Source organism: Dromiciops gliroides, chromosome 2 (genome assembly GCF_019393635.1).
Source record: "Dromiciops gliroides isolate mDroGli1 chromosome 2, mDroGli1.pri, whole genome shotgun sequence".
NCBI lineage: Eukaryota > Metazoa > Chordata > Mammalia > Microbiotheria > Microbiotheriidae > Dromiciops > Dromiciops gliroides.
In genome coordinates, this window is record NC_057862.1 from 533,133,079 (window position 1) to 533,149,594 (window position 16,516).

The 16,516-nt window shown below is 37.1% G+C and overlaps 1 protein-coding gene across 3 annotated transcripts in view; it reads right to left on the bottom strand.

The window, feature by feature from the left end:
• ZMAT4 (zinc finger matrin-type 4) overlaps window positions 1-16,516 on the bottom strand; it is a 729,909-nt gene that overhangs the window by 204,286 nt on the left and 509,107 nt on the right. Inside the window, exon 9 of one of the 3 annotated variants that reach the window (XM_043989057.1) lies at window positions 766-2,362. The exons of the other annotated variants lie outside the window; for them this stretch is intronic. Within the exon in view, the coding sequence (XP_043844992.1) occupies window positions 2,347-2,362 (16 nt within the window). The 3' untranslated portion in view covers window positions 766-2,346. Of the gene's footprint in view, window positions 1-765; window positions 2,363-16,516 lie in introns of those variants that run through there. 3 annotated transcript variants of the gene reach the window in all.

The window sequence follows — 16,516 nt, forward strand, 5'->3', positions numbered from 1 at the left end:
ATTTGTAAAAATTGATGGATGCTAAAGGGGTTAAATGGTACTGGAGGTGCTAATCAGTGGGGCCTAGAAGTAGGGGAAAACAAAGCCAGTGGAGGATCAAGTCATAGCATTAGAGAAGAGATGCCCCTAACCCCTCAGTGTACCCTTGATATAGTTGGCCTGGCTTTGAGAGAGTGAGTCAGAATGTTTATTGTAGAGGTAAATATTAAAAAGTACACATCATCCCTCTCCCCAATCCAAATACCCATACTGCCTGCTCTGATTTCCCCCCTGATTTCCCCCCCCCCCATTCCTGCCCCATGAAATGGTAGCCTGAAGGAGAGAATAAAAAGGGCAGATCCTGATCTGGTTCTGACTCTGACTTTCCTGATGCCTTTGGAAGAGAAACTATAATTGACTGGTTCTTTCTTGGGCAAAGCTGAATATTTCATTCCATATGCACAAGTCTGTGAATGTTAAAACCCACCTCCTCCCGTGTCCCAATCATTGAGGGAAAAACTATTCTCTTTCAACTGGCAGACAGATGAAATATAGTGATATCCCTAGGCAAGAGCATCCTGAAATAAAAATGCCTAGGTACAAATTAGGAGACTTATCAGTAAAAGGCTTGGTATGGCCTCAACATAAAACTGGAGAATTTCATGTTGATAGTTAACAAAATCATATGCTATATTAGGTTGCTTGAAAAAAAAAGCACAACACACCATGCCCCCCAAAACTTCAGGATTCCAGTTCATTGACTGCACAGCTCATTCACTGCACACATAAAGAAACAAACACTATTTAATATATTTATATACATATACAGACTTTGCTTATTTTATAGCAAAATTGACAAAGAAAGTATATTTTACACAGCCAAAGGAAAGCACCTTTGGTGGAATGGGAGGCTGTTGGGTGTTCTCAAGCACTGACACCAGTCTTTTGACAACTGGAACACCGTTCTCCCTGCTCACATTGGGCAGCGCTTACTTGACTATTGCTATTTCTAAGCTTTATGCCCCCACCTCGGCCTTCCTTGGTCAGTCTGTGGACAGTGGAGGTTCCTCTTCAAAAGATAGGTATTATGTTTAAGTCCAAAATGGTGTTATTAAGATGGTTGTTTGCCTTCTTTTGAAATACATTTCTTCCATTTCTCACCAAGTTTCAGGCACCTTCATTCTCTACAAAAATAGCAATCATGATCCAGAAAATGCAGATTCTCTTTGGAAGTCAGAAAAAAGACTCCCTGCTCTCACCATGTCCTTCATGAACTCTACCAGGGCACCAGCTGTAGCGTTGATGCATAATTTATATGAGTTAAATGTTCATCTTTGTGGGAGCCTCCAGGAAACCCAGGACAGTGACATTAGAAAGGAATAATGAAGCATACAGAAAGATCTCCACCACAGTGCTCTGGCCAAACTGACATCCTTTTTCCTACCTTCCATTTCAATTCACTTGTGTTGGTATAACCAGAATCCCCCCAAATTAAAAGATTATAACTTGAGTTCATGTCAAAGGAAATACCCATTTACTTTCATTTAATTTAAATTATTCTTTTCTTTATCTGGCATCTGGGCAAAAAAATTAACAGGAGTCAACTGTTGTGGGGGGGCATCATCCCACGAGTATGCTTTTCCTCTCCTTCTTTAGACTTAACATTCTTTTGGTCTCTTAAGGGAAAACCCTTGTTTCAATCTCAAGCAGCCGTATTTGAACAACAGAGAAAAGAGTTGGTGATTTCACTCGTTATCTTCAAGCTTTCCTTGTTCAGTTGGCATAATCCATCCACATTTCTAAAGGCAGCATGGAATTCATCCATTATACATCTCCTATTGATTGAGCTACAGTCTGCTTCTCAGCCTGTTGACACCAATCATGCTGAACATGGTGGAGGAATAATGTTTGTTTCTGGTGGAAGATGGTTTTACATCACAATCATCAATAATTTAACAGAATAATTATACTCTGAAGAAATCTAGAATAAATACCCCAAAAGGTGTGTCTGTTTTGTGGGGTTGTTGCTTTTGTTCTAAATCTCTGCTGTCTTTGAGGTTGAATGATATTCTTCCTCAGTCATTTGCTACAGTATTATACTTGAGAATGTATGTGGAATCTGTTTTCTGTGAATTTTTTTTAATCCATCCAAAATCTTAACTTACCACAAAGATTATTTTTAAAGAAAGAAAGAAAATCCAGTTGCTTCCCCATACTAAAATTACTATGTTAATTTGTGAATCCACTTAAGCAATGTTCATTGTCCAAGAAAGACTCCTCCTCCACTGGGTGGTAAGTGATTCTCCTTGGCAGAAGCAATCCTGATTTTTTTCCTCATCCCTTGTTTTCTCATCCCAGATGTTTTCACTACTGATTCTTCAGGCTGTAATACAGAAGGGGAAAAAAGGCTTACCTTCCTCACAAGAGGTATCTATTCCAACATGTCTCATGACATTCAACTATGATAAGAGTTTCTCAGCTATTGTGAAAAGTACCCTTGGTTCAAATTTGACTACTATTTCTTGCCTTTATAGCAAAAAACACTGGGGTTAGATTGAGATCTTAGTTTGTCTTGACTCTGCCATTAATTGACTGCCTTACCTGGGGCAAATCACTTTTTTACCTCTGAGATTCAATGTCCTTAGCTGTAAAAAAGAGGAGGTTGCGGTAGATGATCTCAAAAAATACCTTTCAATTCCAAATCCTGTTTTCCTGATTTCAAACAATCCAAGTTTTGCGAGTGAATAATTAGGGAATAGAACTATAGGACACCAAAAAGGAATCTTGCCAACTCAATCTATATATTATGGAGAATTTTAGTTTCCTAAGCCATGAATCCAAGCACTAAATTAATTTAAGCATCCTTAGAAGAAAACAAGAATAAACGAAATTGAATTTCTTTTGTCAGGGATGTAAAGTTAATAGCATGCCAGTGACACTGCTCAGAGAAATGAGCATATATGGTGTGAACACCCATCTTCTAAGAAGTAACCTTGATGACATACAATGAACATACCATGTTGTTAGGGTAAGAATGATGTTAGATGATTCAGGCTATAGTCAATAATAAATCTTACAATCCATGCAAACAGATTTTTCTAAGCTAGCCATATGGGAAGAATTGTTTTCAGCTTACCTTTTAAATGGTATTAGTTCATGTCAAACAGGGACCTAGAATAATACCCACTGGTTCAAAACAATGAACCTTTCTCAAGCTGCCATTTAATCTGATAGTTGGCGGGGGAAGTTAAGAGAGGGACTACTAGGCTCTGCCTTATTGGAGGCCTCTCATTTAATTTGAGTATGAGAAGCAAAGCTCAGGGAAAGTTTTTAATAGGAAGATGATGAATATATCGGCTGTGCTGATTCTTCAGTGATAAAGCTACTTACCAAGACTGCTGATAATTTATCACTTAGCAATCAGAATCATCAGTCTCCTGAACAAGCATACATCTTCACTCTAGGTGATACCTGTACTTTGTGTAGAAATGTTTACCATCATACAGTTATGAACTATTTTCACATATTCTCAAGATTTGATTTGAGAAATGACTGAAATTAACAAAGTTATCTTTTACTCAAATAAAAAGAGTCTTTGAACCTTTCAATACTTGGATAACTTTGCCTAGAATCCACCTTGTATTACTGACATTAAATAGAAAAAGAGAGACACAGTGTGTCATGGTAGATAGAATTCAGAAGGCTGAGGGTTCACAACCTGTCTCTTATACACACTGTGTGACCTTAAGGTTTAAGTGAGCCCCAGGAAATTCTCTCAGACTATGAAGTGTAGAGGGATTGCTGAAATGCATTAGGGAAGGGACTTTCCACACTGGGAGCAATCTACACTGATAAATCAAATGTCCCAACCCTAACCCCAACCCCAAAAGAGGAGAAGCAGTTCATAAATAATTCTGAATGGTAAATAATTAAAAAAAACCTCTTTTGCTTAAAAATAGGTTTCAATACTACTGTTTAAATACCCATAATTTTCAAATATTTGAGAATTTGTCCAACTCAATGCATCAGACATTTAATGAGTGGGCAGCTAGGTGGCGCAGTGGCTAAAGCACCAGCCCTGGATTCAGGAGGACCTGAGTTCAAAACCGACCTCAGACATTTGACACTTACTAGCTGTGTGACCCTGGGCAAGTCACTTAACCCTCATTGTCCCATAAACCAAAAAACAAAACAAAACAAAACAAAAAACCCCCAAACAAACAAACAAACAAAAAAAAAAACCAGACATTTAAAGAACACCTACTATGCAGAAGGTGCTGAGGGCATAAAGATATAATGCAGACAGGTGAGCCATGTACATCCTTTCACTTGGATCTTTTCTTAATATCTCGAGTCCCTTCTTTAATTCACATGAAAAAAGTATTAGAGTCTTGGTGTCTTTTGGTAGCTTTACCTAGAATTCATTATTATATTACTGAATTAAGAGAGGAATTACTGTATTACTGACATATTGTGTTACTGACATTGAAGAATAAAAAGAGAGGTAGTTTGACCTGTTAGATAGAGATGAGAAGGCTTGTGGTTCAAATTCTGTCTCTTTTGTCTCTTTTTTCAATTCTATCTCTAAGTGAAAGACTGTGAGAGAGTTGAAGAAGAAGCAATCAAATCTACTTTGTGGGGTTAGAGAAGTTTCATGGAGGATATGATGTTTGATCTGAGTTTTGAAGAAAGGAAAGATTGGACAGATGAAGATTGGGAAGAAGGACTTATACATTTCAACATGGAGGAGTCAATGGCATAATAGATAGATGGATAGATGGATAGATAGATCTCTCTCTCTCTCTCTCTCTCTCTCTCTATATATATATATATATATATATATGTATGTATATGGAAGAATAATCTAAAGTAAAAGTAGGAAATAAATTTGGAACTAGACTATGGAAGGCCATGAATGCCAGGATAAGATATTATCCACTGCTTGGTAGTTTATGTGGAGCCATGAAATGTTTTTAAGTAATGGAATGCCATTAGGGAAGATTAATCAAGGATGGGAGATGGGGATTGGGGATGGGGGAGTCAATGTATGATGTCATGGAAATAGCATTGGCCTCAGAGCCAAAGATGGCTTCCAGGGCAAGATTTGTAATTCTGTATCTTTGAGCAAATCCTAGGCTCTGTGGGCCTCAGTTTCTTCCTCTTGATATATTTGGAGAGTAAAATGAGAAACTTGGACTAGATGATACTAATAGTCTCTTCCAATCTGAATCTCTAAATATAATGAAGTCCCAAGGTGAAGAGGCCCTGCTTCAGGAAGAGCTGGGAAAAGGCCATGTTTTATGATGCTATCTCCCAGCTCAGGAACTTTGTGCAACCCACTCCATGTGGAATATTCAGTGTCTCTTAGAATAATGGATATATTGCCCTTTTACACAATTTCCCTGGAGGAAGGTAGACACTGAAATGTTTGAGTTGCAAAGGCTTTCTCTCTGCTGAGAGAATGGAAAGAGTTCAGATTTCAACAAACTGCCAATTCAACCAATTACACAACAGACTCCAAGAGGAGGCCAAGCCCAGTTCTTCACTAACCTGAAGAGGCAGAGGAGAATCCACTGAGCTATGAGGATGATGACCCTATTCATGGTCAGAATGAAAATTAGAAGCACTGCAGATCAGAAAAAAAACTGACTTCTGGGACAGTCAGAATGTCAGGCAATATCACTGTTGACAAATATTTATTAAGCACCTACTGTGTGTCAGGTACTGACACAAAGAAAGGGGGGAAATAGCCCTGGCCTCAAGGAGCTTGCAGTTCAATGGAGGAGATAACAGACATATAACTATGTACAAACAAGATATAGACAGGATACAGTAATCAATGAAGGAAAGGCATTCTGATTGAGGGGGCATGAAAAAGGGCTTTTGAAGGTAGGGCTAAAGATGAGGCTTGAAGGAAGCCAGGGGACTCTGGAGACAGGTGAGAGAGAATTCCAGACCTGGGGAAAGCAAGTAAAAATGACTATAGTTAGGAGAAAGAGTATTATGTAGGGAAAAAAAAGCAAAACCAAAAGGCCAATCTCACTGTATCACAGAGGACATAAATGCTAGCACTTTTCATTTTATTAAACATATATAAAGCCTTTTGTAAACATTAAGGTTCTATACAAATGCTAGCTATTACTACTACTACTACTACAGCTATTACTACTGTTGCTACTACTATTACTACTACTGCTCCTACTATTACTACTGCTGCTGCTACTACTATTACTACTACTACTGCTACTACTATTACTACTGCTGCTGCTACTACTATTACTATTATTACTACTACTACTACTACATATTATGGAAAATTTGAGTTTCCTAAGCTATGAATCCAAGCACTAAATGAATTTGTGTCCTTAGAAGAAAACAAGAATAAACAAAATTTAATCATCACCACCACTACTACTACTATTACTGCTGCTGCTACTACTACTACCACTACTACTACCACCACCACCACCACCACCACCACCCAGGAGTCAGTAAGGAGCCTAGGGACACTATCAGAATCCATTGTCTCATTGAAATATTTAGCAGTCAGCAAGGACATAAAGTTGATAACTTGTGCTTCCCACCCAAGAGATACCTATCCACTCACCTAAACATATATAGCTTTCCCCTAGAATTTAGTCTTATGCAAACAACTTTTGGAAAACATTCTCAACAGATAGCAGACCATATTTGAACATGTAGTCATTATAATATGGGCAAGAAGGGGACAGAGAATATATGCATAGAATATATTTTGCTGGAGAAGAGAGCTTTGAAATCTTGATTATGTGTGCACCCTGAGTGCCCACATTCTCATTTTTTCCTTTCTTTTTATAGTTATTATCATAAAGCCTCATTTAAAAAATTTCCCCACATCCTTCACTATTCAATCTATGACTTGAGGACATTCTTACAGTAGTTCCTGGCTTTGAAAAATTAATGCAGCAAAAGGTCGAAAGTTCTCAAAAAACAAACAAGTAAAATCCCATCTGTATAAACTGCTGAGACACACAAACAAATGTTCACTCTCTCTGATTCAAACAAGCTTGCAATGCACCATTCTCCATGTAAGTGAGAAGACCGAATGTGTCAGCAGCTGAACAGTTTTCAAGGCATGATTACATCATTAGAGGAAGTCAAAGAAATCTTTATTTTAACTTATAGTAAAAGGGGTGCCTTGAGAATTTAATCTCATAATGAGGGAAAATATCACACACTCCCTTTTTTTAGAGTCAGCGTAATTATCCCAAGCCGTTCAGAACACAGGGAAGTAATGACAAATTAAAATGCCTTTCAATTCCATCTCACTTTTATAATTATTCATCTGCTGCTGTTATTATTGCCATAAAAGCATCTCCATACTTTAGTCAGCCTCCCCTTTGATACAAAAGCACATGGAAAATTTTACTGTTATTAATAAGCATTCAGCCTCTTGATCTATAAAAAGAATTCTTTTTATCTGAGATGGATAAGTCACATAATTCATATATTTTAAGAACTTTCCTTAAATAGAAGATGGAAGGGAGGGAGCAATAATCACATTTTCTGAGCAGAAGGAACAGTATGTAGTGTGGGGCTTACAGTGCCCTCAGAGAGGTTATACAATCAGTGTGTGTGTTTGTGTGTGTGTATGTGTGTGTGTGTAGAGGAAGGTGTGTTTTCACCTAAATTGTACATGCACAGACTCACATATAATTTTTCATCAGATATTATATTCATTTTAGCATATCAAGTACAGACCAGAAAAATTGCAAAAAGCATCAGGATCTCTATATGACCTTAACTGAATTGATAAAGACAAGTGATCCCAATAGCAGGCCTGGCCTGCTTGGCAAGCTGAATTTGACTGGGGAAAAGAAGAAGAAAAAGAAATCAGACATGAACACAAAAAATATGAAGATATAACCAAAATGTGTAAAGAGGGAGAAGATAGTGTTTGTCCCAGAGCAATCTTGATCATCAAGTGAATTAAGGTAACAAAATAGGTTTGATACAGATCTGCTGTATGCAGTTGTGTTCTATGGCATCCAAAAGGGAATTTTCTGAAACAATATTAAAAACAAATTTGGGGCAGCTAGGTGGCGCAGTGGATAGAGCACCGGCCCTGGAGTCAGGAGTACCTGAGTTCAAATCCGGCCTCAGACACTTGACACTTACTAGCTGTGTGACTCTGGGCAAGTCACTTAACCCCAATTGCCTCACTAAAAAAAACCACCAAAAACCAAATTTGAGTTCCCTATAAAACTCTTCCACCTTGTCAGACATAAGAAACACCATAAAGAGATATATGAAATATTAACAAACAACAAAAAATACTAGAACATATATTACAATTAGCATGGTGATAAGTGTAGATCTAGGCATCTAGGTGGTATAGTGGATAGAGGACTGGTCCTCATCTTCCCAAGCTCAAAATCTGTTCTTAGACACTTACGAGCTGTGTGATCCTGGGCAAGTCACAACTCTATTTGCTTCAGTTGTCTAATTTGTAAAATGAGCTGGAGAAGGAAATGTCAAACTATTCCACTATCCTTGCCAAGAAAACCCCAAATAGGGAAGAGTTGGACACTCCTGAAAAATGACTAAACAACAACAGGACACATCAGTTTTAGAAAACATAACCACCTTCCCCAAATATTATTCTAGACTAAGAAGGGGTTTGTGTGTAATGGATATGCTGAGACAGAATATCTAAGGTCAGTTGGGTATAAGTAGACAAGGTACTAGATCGTATTGGTAGTCAGACAATCTACATTTGGATTCTGGATATACTGCTTTATGCTAGTTTTACCCTGGCTAATTCACTTAACATCAATTTTCTCTCCATTAAATGAAGGCTTGTGGACTAGATTGCCTTTAGGGATGCTTCTAGCTCTAAATCTATAATACTGAGATAATGTAATTCTTTGTGATCAGTGGTCCATCTTTCTGAAATAATAATCAGTATCACCCACTGTCCCTGGACAGTGATGCAGAGGAATCTCTTCAGAGAATTACAGATTTGGAGGGAAAATTGACAACATTGGGTCCAATACTCTCATTTTATAGGGAGAAATTGAGGCCTATATATACGAAGGGGTTTGCTCAATATTACAGAAGATTCTCAGTGGCCATGTTATACTGACCTCATGCAGAACCTGAAGTCCAGGACATTTAAGCTCCTTGAGGGCAGGGAATGTTTCTCTTCTTGTTTTTCTCTACCCTGTGCCTAGCAAGTGGCTCATGCAGAATAGATGCTTAATACATACTTGTTCAGTTAAATTATTAAAAATAGAGTGAAATGGGGCAGCTAGGTGGCACAGTCGATAGAGCACTGGCCCTGGATTCAAAAGGAACTGAGTTCAAATCCGACCTCAGACAATTGACATTAGCTGTGTGGCCCTGGGCAAGTCACTTAACCCCAATTGCCTCAAAAAATAGATTGAAATGCCCAGGGATTTCTCATAGAGATTGTTGTTTAATCACAACTTTCCTTACTTTCTATTGTGTAATTGTTTTTTTTTTTAAACTTAAGTGTAGGATTTTGTATTGGAGTATTTGAACAAAATCACTATGAAGTTAATAAGGTAAAAATGCCTAGCTGTGAGAAAGCAGGTCCTTGAAACATCAGCAATGACCATAGCAATCAACTGAGGATTCTCTCTGTCTCTATCCATCCATCCATCTATCTATCTATTTAAAAATATGTGAGGGAATGGGGTCTATGGCTCAGGTAGAAAGATTAGAGGAACACACACACAAATATGTATGTATGCATTATATATATATATATATATATATATATATATATATATATATATATATATATCTACCTACCTACCTATCTATCTATCTAGAGACCTAGAGCTGGATGGTGCAGTGCATAGAATGCTAGGCCAGGAAGACACATCTTCTTGAGTTCAAGTGTGGCCTCAGACACTCATTAGCTGTATGGCCCTAAGCAAGTCACATAATCCATTTTGCCTCAGTTTCCTCATCTGTAAAATGAGCTGGAGAAGGAAATGGCAAAACATTCCAGTATGTTTTGCCAAGAAAACCCCCAATGGGGTCATGAAAAGTTGGACATGACTGAAAAATGACTATATATATATATATATATAAAGAAATATATAACCACCTGCATATATGCACATAAATCTTATGAAATTTTTCACATTTTATTACTTATTCATGTGTTTCAGGATCTGAATTGTAAAATATAGGAAACAAATATCTTCTATGCACTTCTATTCACTAATCTCTATCTTGATAATAAGTTTAGCAGCAATAGGTGCCAAACTATTCTTCCTGTCTCTAGTCTCTTTTCTCTTCAAACTGTGCTTCACGCTTCTGCCAGATGAATCTTTCTACTACATGGATCTGGGCATGTCATTCCACTATTAAAAATTCTGCAATGACTCCCCCTTGGCTAATGAATAAAGTTCAAAGTCCTTTGTCTGCCATAAGTCTCTTTAGCTCCCTTCCTCATTCCTCAAAACTCCACTAATCCCTCTACCTGAGCCCTGGACCCTACTCCCTCATTCCTCTCTCAGGATCATATTTTGTTCCCTATCCTGCATGTTTAATTACATCCTTCTCTTCTGGGTCCTCCCCATATGCCTACATATATATTCTGATCTCCCAAGTCTGAAGTCTTTCCTTGACCCTTCTTTTCTATCCAGATAGTATTGTTCCATCTCTCTTCTCCCTTTCATTGCTACTTTTTTTTTGGGGGGGGGGGAAATCCTGCATTGCAAAGAATATTATTGTTCTTATTAGTAGTTGATATTTATAAAGTACCTCAAGGTTTGCAAAATGCTTTATATAAATGGTCTCATTTGATCTTCACAACATGGCTGTGAGGTAGGTGCTATTACTGTCCCTGCTGTGCAGATTTACCAACACATCCATGCAAGAGAATTGTGAAATTGGGACAGCATTGTTTCCAAAAAAGATTTCTGGTTTCGATTTTGCCAGCCATAAGGCTAAGAAAGTTTCCTTCTTCAGTTGTGAACTTGCCCAGAGCCTCAGAACTTGATAATATCTCAACCTCCATATTACCTACTCTCCTCATGACTTTTTGCTATAATGGTTTACTCTTCTAACATTCTACTTAAACATATCTCAAAGGGCAAAAATGACTTACTAATCATCAAATCCAAGACCATTTTATAATTCTCACACTCCTTGAATGCTGGTACATTTGACAATGTTGACTACTCCTAACTCATGCCTCCTTTCTCTTCTTTTAGCTTCAGAGACACTACTCTCTTTTGGAACCTCTTAATCTCTCATGACTCCTCTATTTCCTTTACTAGTTACTAATTTCTTCCTGAGTACTCAAGGTAGGATTCCTCAAAATTCACTCCTTCTTGGTCCTTGCCAATATTCTAATGACTTCCAAATATGTATCTGCTGCTCTGACCTCTAAAGGATACCTCTACATAGAAGTCCCACTAGCACCTCAAACTCAGTGTGTACAAAACTAAGCTTATTATGCTTCCCTTAAACAGATCCTGTTTTGATTGGACTATTTTTCCCTATGGTATAATCATTCACCCAGTCTTCCATGTTTGCAACATTAGATTTAGATTAGACTTTCTTCCTCTCTTATCAAGCAAGTATTATCAATTTTACATTTTGCACATACCCCTTTATCTCTATTTCCATTGCTATCACAACACAATAGATCCTTATTCCTATATGTCTAGATAATGCAATAGTTTCCTAATAGTTTTAACCCACCAATAGCCCCTTGAATTCATGCATTTGATATATGATTATGCCAGAATAATTTTACTAGGACCTATGAGAATTTATACTCATCTCATGGACTCTACAGATAACCCAACATTAACAGCTTCAGAAGAAAACTTTAGAAGAAAATTCAATGAATTTCTTTTCCTTTAAAATGAAAATATAAAATGCTTTTATACTTCAAAAGAAGGAAAAACAAAAATAGAAACTCATTTATATAGTGCTTTAAGGCTTGTGAAATACTTGAGATATATTATTTATTTTTCAGAAAAAAATTCATAAGGTGGATACTTTTATTGTCCCCATTATACACATGAGGAAACTGAGGTTTATCAACATTAAATAACTTTTCCCAGGATCACACATGTATTAAGTATCAAAGACAGAATTCAAACCCCAGTTTTCCTGAAGCCAAGTCTAAGACTCAATGAAAGATGTCATGCTACTTCTCAGTTTAATTATCTGAGCTTAATAACCAATTTGGGGTCTTGTTTGAGTGGTGGCCTTTCTCCCCTCTCCTTCCTACAAGTCTGAGTTTTGCTTTCCAGTCTCAATTCAAATCCTATAAGGGCAGCACAGTGTAGAGGACTGGAAATTAGAGTCAGGAAGGCTTAGATCTGAATTCTCCTTCTCACAATTACTCGTTGACTAACCTAAGAAAGTCATTTAACTTCTTTGTGTCTAAGTTTCCATACCTGTAAAATGGACATAATAATAGCACCCACCTCATAGGGTTCTTGCGAAGATTAAATAAAGTCACGAATAGAAAGTACTTTGCAAAACTTAAGTTGTCCTATCAGTGTCAGTCATTAATGTTTATAAATCCTTTTCTGACCAATTTAACCTACAATGATTTCCCCCTCCTCAAAGGATGTCTCCATGCTTACCTGACATTTATTTTTAAATGATTTGTACATAAATGTCAAGCTTCCCCAATTAAATTGTAAACTCCCTAAGGGTTTTGTTTTTGTTTTTATTTTTTTTAGTGAGGCAATTGGGATTAAGTGACTTGCCCGGGGTCACACAGCTAGTAAGTGTTACATGTCTGAGACCAGATTTGAACTCAGGTCCTCCTGAATCCAGGGCCAGTGCTCTATCCACTGTGCCATCTAGCTGCCCCTCCTTAAGGGTTTTTAATGACATACTGTGTTGTATAGCTCCCTCCTCATTTTTTCCTGAAACATTTTGTTTTGCTCCTCCTTTGCCTTTATAATATTCTACTTTGCATCATACTTCTTTGTTTATATAAGTATATTAGATTGTAAGCTCCCTTTGGGAAGAGATAGCATCATTTTTCATATATTACCCCCTGAACTAAATGTACTACTTAGCATAAATACAAGGCTTTATACATTTCTTTTTTGGAATTAATCTGTACGCATGATAGTTCCCAAAACATATTTCTATTTGATTGATTGACAGATTTGACAACAGAGAAACTGGAAGAATTTCAGTAATACATAGAGAGAGGGTAGAGGAAGTAGTAAATACATTATAATGTACTCTGGTACTCCCAAACTTTCTGGAATGTCCTATTATTCTCTCACACTTCAGCAGGGTCCTGGTTGAGAAACAGTTGACGATAAGACTGTATGTGTATGTACATGTGTATGTCTTTATGTATGTATGTCATCACCCTCTTATTTTTTGTGGAAGAAGACAAAGGATATAGACATAGACAGAAAACACATGATACTTAAATGTCATTTTAAAAACAAACAACACAAAACTGTTCTTTGGAGAGAAAAGAATAGAGAATTAAGAGACCATAGGGGTGTATATTTAGAGCTGGAAGGGAATTTAATGTCTATCTAAAAGGACTTCGTTTTGAAGATGAGGAAACTGAGGCTCAGAGAGATTACTTGTGAATTGCTCTAGGTCACAAAGACAAGTGTTAGGGCTGGTTAAACCCAGGCTAAGCATCAAACCAAGATCATCCCATTCCAGATACAGCTCTGTTCCACTACACCAGAGTAAATTAAGTATGTGTTGATACCTGCATAAATGTGTTCCTGAAAGCCATGTAAAAATTAATTTCTCCAAATCAAATACTATTTCAGATACACAGAAAGAGCTGTTTGTTTAAAGGAACCTGGTGGTGAATACTTTAGTAAAGTAAACATCCACTCTCTTCTCCCTTCCCCTTTAATTCATCCACACTACTGATTTATCTCCTTTTTTTGTCTGAATTTTTACATAGCACATTTTCTTAAAGTGAGGCATACTTATACTTATGTCTAGGAAGGAAAATTCTGAGAATACCTCAGATGTGAAAGGCACTTTGCTAGGCCCTGAAGGGAACCAAGAAGGCATAAGGTCAAATCCTCAGAAACCCAAGCTATTTACTTTCTATTCATGGAGAAAATGATTGATCTTGGGATTCAGGGTGGAAAGATGACTTGGTGATTGAAACCCAAGCCTACTAGCATCCTTGGCAAACCCTGGTGCTATAATCCTCTTTGCTGACTTGGATAATACTGTAGAAAAGAAAGTGAATGCATGACTTGGATTTCAGGGCTGCTCCCAGCAAAACATTTGATTCTTGCCAACCCATAATGATCCACTCACAGCTAGTGACCTTTCGTACTTCACAGCTGACCCAGAAGAAAGCGGGACAAGGAGAAAATGCCCACCACTGTTCCGTATTCATAGCAAATGCCAGGGAATTGCCCAGCTCTCAATTTCTTGCTGCAAAAATGTAGGTTATGTGTGACATAAAAATGTACCATGAGTTATTGCCATGCTGTACTGTGACTGGACCTTATGAGCACACACTCAGACAGACACGTTCTTCTACGAGGAAGTCATCAGTGGACTATAATTCTTTAATAGTTTGTTTTTTATTGTTGAAAAGGAAACTAACACTGAAAGAATGTAGACAAGAAATCATGGCAAAAAGTAATTTTAGTCAAGATATGTTACCTCCCATTTCTGGATAATTCAAATTAAATTTTTGTTAGCACCAAACTCTGTTTAGATAGTCAAGTATATAATTTAAATAAAATCCTCAGTTCTTGTACATGTCTCATACTGTCTTCAGCAATCTATAAAGTAACACTATATGGAGCATGCTACTCATCTCTGGTGAACACTCAGGGCTTTAAACATACAGAGAAAGGCTACTTTATTCTGTGGCCTTCTGCACACTTCATATTAAATGTAATTTTCTGACCTACATGTAATACATCAGGTTGAAGTAAACCCAAAGAGGTAAGCTTTCTTTGGTTTATATGGAAAATTTGGTTTTCATTGGTGGCTACCATCAGACAACCCTCCAAACTGGACTTCCAGAGAATTATGTTAGGGAAAAAATGCAGTATTACACCTGTGTTGTTTGTTGTTTTTTAATCAAGTACACAAGAATGGGGGTGATGGAAGTAAGAGAACAGTTTACATACGAATGTGAGCTCCTTGACAGCAGGGTCTTTTGGCCCTTGTATTGCCAGTGCTTGGCACAGTACCTGACACATAGTAAGTGCTAATGCTACATGATAAATTGATTGACTGAAAAAATGTTGATGTTTCACTGCAGTACTATCTAATTTGGACCTGTATTTTAATTGGAACTAAAAGTGAGAAAACTTCCTATTAATGGAAGATAACAGCTGTTTTCTAACTTAAAGTTTTAGAGCTATCTAGGGCAGTGAGAGGTTGAGTCACTGGCTCACATTCACATGACCAGTGTGTGTCACAGGCACATTTGTTTTTCTGACTATGAGCCTGCCTCTCTAGCTACTATACCATGTTCTCTTCCATCTTGGATTGTGCTAGATAGAGGTATAAAATACAGAGTACTGTAAAAACCAACAACTGTTGGTACTCTAAGTATGAGATGCTGGTCTAGCAACAAAACAAGGATAAAGATTATGATGAAAATAATTCACATTTATATATCACTTAAAGGCTTATAAAGTTTAACATATCACCCTGTTAAGTAAACCCCAGAGGTATTATTGTCCCCATTTTGTAAAGGAAGAACCTCAGTATCAAATGGGGTTAAGTAACTGGTTTAATGTCATACAGCTAATCAATAGCAGAGGCAGGATTTGACCCCAAGTTTCAACTGATTCCTAGTCCAGCATACTTTCCATTATACCACACTGCCAATCCTTACCAATGAGTGGATGCACACTACTAGAGATGGGGTACAATATCAATATCGATATAGATAAATCAAAAAGACATAGAGAAGAATCTTAGCTAAATGGAAGTATGGTTAGTGGGTTTTATTTGGAGAGGTGAAAGATACTGGTGATTTCATTATGCTCACAATATGGCTACTTGGCCATCTCACCTTGCATGATAAGCATAATCAAAATACTTCCATTAAAATAAAAATACCACCATGCAAATAATGCCAATATCTGTTACCAATGACAAAGAAATGAACAAATCTTATAAATAATTTGTCAATAGCCTCTGAATCATATGTACATATATCTTAATACTTTGTGATTTTACTAGAAAGGCATACAGGGAAAGGGCAACAAAACATACATTGGAAAATAGGGTTCAGATTAAGAAATGAACATGACCAAATTTATAGACCATTTTAAAGTCATAGTATTGTATATCATGTTTTTTTTTTTCCAGAAGAGAGTTGAAAGAGAGCACTGAAAGACAATACAAAATTTGATATCAACCCAATCTTTAAAAAAATCACTCATTACTATTATAGGAGTTTTTTTTTTTCTGAATCAGCTTTCTATGCATAGTCAAACTGCTAACTAATTAGAACAAAAGTCAAAATCAATCCCAAGTTAGAAGAAGGGATGAAGGGATAATGTAGGAAGCGACTATA